The sequence below is a fragment of the Sphaeroforma arctica genome, assembly GCF_001186125.1.
Source record: "Sphaeroforma arctica JP610 unplaced genomic scaffold supercont1.2385, whole genome shotgun sequence".
Classification (NCBI taxonomy): domain Eukaryota; class Ichthyosporea; order Ichthyophonida; genus Sphaeroforma; species Sphaeroforma arctica.
Genome location: NW_014038173.1, coordinates 2,050 through 6,203, shown reverse-complemented (window position 1 = coordinate 6,203; position 4,154 = coordinate 2,050). Strand labels below are relative to the sequence as shown.

Below are 4,154 nucleotides of genomic sequence, written 5' to 3'. Positions count from 1 at the left end.
ATGTAGCAATGTAATTCTGATTGGGTCTCACAGATTTGATGTAGCCCAATACGGTTATCCGGTTCTTTTGGAAGTCAAAATAGTTTAAAACATGGCGAGGTCACTTTTAAACGTACTTTGGGTGTCGCAAAGTCCCTATATTCACAGAATATTCACAGAGCTATTGGGGATTTAGGACAGTTAAGAATTTAAGATGAAACCAATGCTTTATAGAGTCTGAATTGTTTGTGGTCTTTCTCCCTCTCTTTGTTTATTTACAGTAAGGCTTTCAGCCATCACAGGGGTCTGTTCGCACGGATGCGAGAGTTCGATATAGAATACTCTATTGATATTTGATAATAGGACCTGTTTGTTCAGAGAGATGCTTAGATAGATGATATTTATATGAGCTATCTCACTTGTGAAGTACTTCAGTTTCGTATTACGTCGATATATAATATAGAGTAACCATGTCTATTCTAGAGAATCAAGACACCATCACAGAGGCGTACGAAGACGTGCGCAACGATAATTCTGACACAGAATGGTAAGAAACTGTTTGTGCGTACTTAAATTACTCTTGTATACAGGTGCTGTTTGCGGAACAATCAACAATTATATACGAGCTTTACTGACATGCACATTCATTCAAAATAAGAAGAACGCATATTTTCTTTATTATATACATGCTTAAAGCACTTGTTTGTCATAACAATGAGAAAAAACAGTATTTGGTGTGAACCCTTCTGGCCTATTTCATCGCAACTCATGCTTCATTCTCAGACTATCTTGAACTCATATCAATACAGGTTATTCTTAGCATACAACGATGCTAACAAGGTCTACCTAGAGTCTAAAGGTGTGTAATTATTATTTTATAGACTTTTGTATCAAATGCATATCTGTACTTCTCCCGTGCTTGCTATCTCCTACTCTAGTGCTGATATAAAGCACCACGTTTGGTGATGGGTCAATACGGGGACCCCTCAGTCCTATATGTATATCTCGCGAGTACTTGCCTGCTTCATGTGAACGCAGAGCTACTCTGGCGATGCACAGTGCACACACGAAATATAATGGGCAGATATGGTTCAAGGCAACCTTAACTAGTTCGCTCTTTTGGTGTTTACGTATAGCTACAGAATAGCTTAAATATAGATTCATAATATGATCGTACTCACAATACGTCACGATTACGTTATATTATTATAGTGTGTGATGCACATTCTCATGTGAAAGTATGAGTCAGTTCTGTTGCTTAAGACAAAGCGTATACAGACAAGTAGGGCTTTGATGCAAAGCGAATTATATTCAGAACGCTTGTAAGTTGCAATGCCAGAAGGCATATACATGGTTCTGCGCTTCTAGAGTGTGGAAAATAGGGTGCGATTGAATTGCGTGGTCGTGATCTCGGTTAGAGCTATGTTTTGAATTGATCGCAAAGCTATATACCTATTCGAATGTGGTCCTAGAAGGTCGAGGTGTTACTTCACACGGTTTTTGGATACCACTGCCCCCGATCTATGTCAACGCAGACCTGAATCCTTATGGACTAAGATCAACGATGCGCATTGAATGCGGTCGTGTATATACAAAAATCATCTGAAACCTTTTTATTCACATTACAATCACTTTAGTGTACGTACGGTCACCAATCTTGACGTTCTAGTACACTCCATACAGGCACTGGTTACGACAACTTGCTGGCTAAGTTTACTGATGACATCAGGGCGTACGCTTTTGTTCGCGTAGAGACTGGTGAGTATTGAATGAATGTGCTGTGTTGTAATCCCACGTCTAAAGATCCACCTGTAAAAATATGTGCACGTGGCTTGGCCAACTCTATTTAATGTAGCACACACACAAATTTCTAATTGGATACTTTGCGAATTGCGCAATCTATGTCGCCTAGCCTGGAGAAAATTGTAGGTCGTAAGCTTATAGCAGGCTAATCTTGCTTTAAATGGATTATATTTCACGATCTGGATCCCATACTCACGAATACTCACGAAAACACATATCAATCGCCATACAATAGGTGACGAACTAAGCAAGCGCGCCAAATTTGCGTTGATCACTTGGATCGGTGATAACGTCGGTGCTTTAAAGAAAGCTAAGGTAAGAGTGTGTTGCTGTTCACGTTGATTGGTTTTCAAAGTCTATAGCATATTTAAATCCGAAATGTAGTGCACTGTGTATATGACCTGTGGTTATTTTCTGAAACAATTGAATGGCTCTGTAGCATTATCATAGAACCGTGATCTCCTTACTACACTCGTTCTCTATCTCGAAAGATTGGCCGTCGCAGACATCCAGCACACACACGGAGGAAATGATGACACCTAGATAGTTATCATTTGTTTACCATTTGCTATTGACTTGTCATATGTATTACACCGCGATTCCCGATATGCTATCTGACTGGAGACCACCCGAATTGTACAGGTTTCGGTGCAAAAGAGTGAGGTAAAGGCCGTGATCAAGAGTGTGGCGGCTGAGGTACTCGCCAATGACAAGGGTGATGTGGCCTACAAGGTGCTTGACGACTTGGTCCGTAAGGCGGGTGGTGCTAACTACGGGACCGGGTCTCGTTAATTAATTATAGAAATATTATAAAGATATGTATGTCTAATAATTCTCAGATACACAGTCGCGCGACAGGCGCCTGTCATATTTCTCGATGCCATATTTTGATAGTCGATCAACTTTAGATGGTACTGAAAAAATTATACAATAAGTTTGGATGGTGCTGCGAAAACTACATAATAAGTTTGGACGGTGAAGGTTGTATTTCAACTATCACACCCCTGTCGACAGCTCTCTAATGATTTAAAAACGTTACTTTTTATTGCCCATTGGGAAGAGTAGCGCAGTCAAAATCCTGGTACGTAGACAGGGCCGACTGCGTAATCGAGTTTATAGTTAAAAACAGGGAAGACCCAACGGGTTATGCAAGTCTATGCAACTTCTATGAGGCTATGCTCCTCACCTGTCGCAATTTTATACGTCTTCTATATAGTTTGTGTTTAAAACCGCTGAATGCATGGAGAATTGGGAATCCGTTAAACTACGGTACGTCTCGCATTTGGGAGGAGTGACGCACACCTATTATCTATATGAGCCTATGTGACCTCAAGGTTGTTGACTCGTGAGTCATGACTCATGACTTTTGAGGCTTTGGGACATCGAATGTTGAAATGCCACAGAGTGGGTCTGAGACTCTGAGAACTGTGAGAGTGTGAGACTGATCTCACTCAGTGGTCTGTGACAGTCTCTCACGCGTATGTAATGTCAGTGGACAAAAAAATCCCGGTCATTCTAATTTTAGAGAGCGAATCAGAAGCTACGTTGCCTTAGAGACTTTTATTGCTCACAATAGAATGCTTGCCAAGCTAAAACAAAATGTGCTTGACGTAAATTTTTTTTTAAAAACCAAAAAAGTAAAATAAATACAGAACGGCAGCCTGGCTGCCCTGGCAGGTACGAAATTGCCATAGTCAAGGACGTTCATGTCATTTGCAGAGCTATAAGCGATAGAAGCCATACTGTCCGCAAGCAGCCTGCAACTTAGACGCGCTGGCATAAAAGTACCCTCTTTATCCTGCTACTTAGACCCGCTAATACAGGCAGACTGGCATAAAGTACGCTCTTCTCTTGCACAATGGCACTTTCCGCTCCAAGAAATAGTCGGGCATTCATCAGGCGACCAAAACCCGAACAGACACTCGAGATCAATTTCGGATTCATTTGGGCAATCTTAAGCACAGCTTTGATTGTGTGCGTGATCTTCAGTGCTGTTTCGGTGGTATATTCGCCTATGCATGAGATATTACCTGACGGACAGCAAGTGACCTTGAGCGAAGGTAGTTTTGGCTATACAAATTGTGCACGGTCGTATACTGATCATAGATTAGTGAATCAACTAAATATTTACGAAGCTGTGCTTGTTATATGCTCTCTTATACATGTGTTGCTACTACACTGGAATCAAGCTGCGTTCATGTCCGTTAGCACAGCTGTGGTGATGTCTCTATAAACGACCGTATCCGTGTGGTAGTGCCCAGTGGCCTATTGGTGGACTCCAATACAGGGCGACATGTACTTGTTTTATACGGATCATGCTATGGTAGTTGAGTGTGTAAATTTTCATCAGAGACTACGAAGCATATGCTAGG

General features: G+C 41.3%; 1 protein-coding gene across 1 annotated transcript; it reads left to right on the top strand.

The window, feature by feature from the left end:
- Positions 1-292: 292 nt before the first annotated feature.
- On the top strand, positions 293-2,622 carry SARC_12547 (hypothetical protein). The gene is made up of 5 exons (XM_014293344.1): positions 293-526; positions 789-838; positions 1,663-1,737; positions 2,018-2,097; positions 2,425-2,622. The coding sequence occupies exons 1-5, from the start codon at positions 450-452 to the stop codon at positions 2,572-2,574; spliced, it is 432 nt and encodes a 143-aa protein (XP_014148819.1). The 5' UTR covers positions 293-449; the 3' UTR covers positions 2,575-2,622.
- The last annotated feature ends 1,532 nt before the right edge of the window (positions 2,623-4,154 follow it).

Excerpts from the sequence above, each read along its gene's own strand:
- SARC_12547 (XM_014293344.1), top strand. The coding sequence starts at position 450 with ATGTCTATTCTAGAGAATCAAGACACCATCACAGAGGCGTACGAAGAC. Across the intron at positions 527-788 it reads GATAATTCTGACACAGAATG|GTTATTCTTAGCATACAACG; the intron begins GTAAGAAACTGT and ends ATATCAATACAG. Across the intron at positions 2,098-2,424 it reads GTGCTTTAAAGAAAGCTAAG|GTTTCGGTGCAAAAGAGTGA; the intron begins GTAAGAGTGTGT and ends CGAATTGTACAG.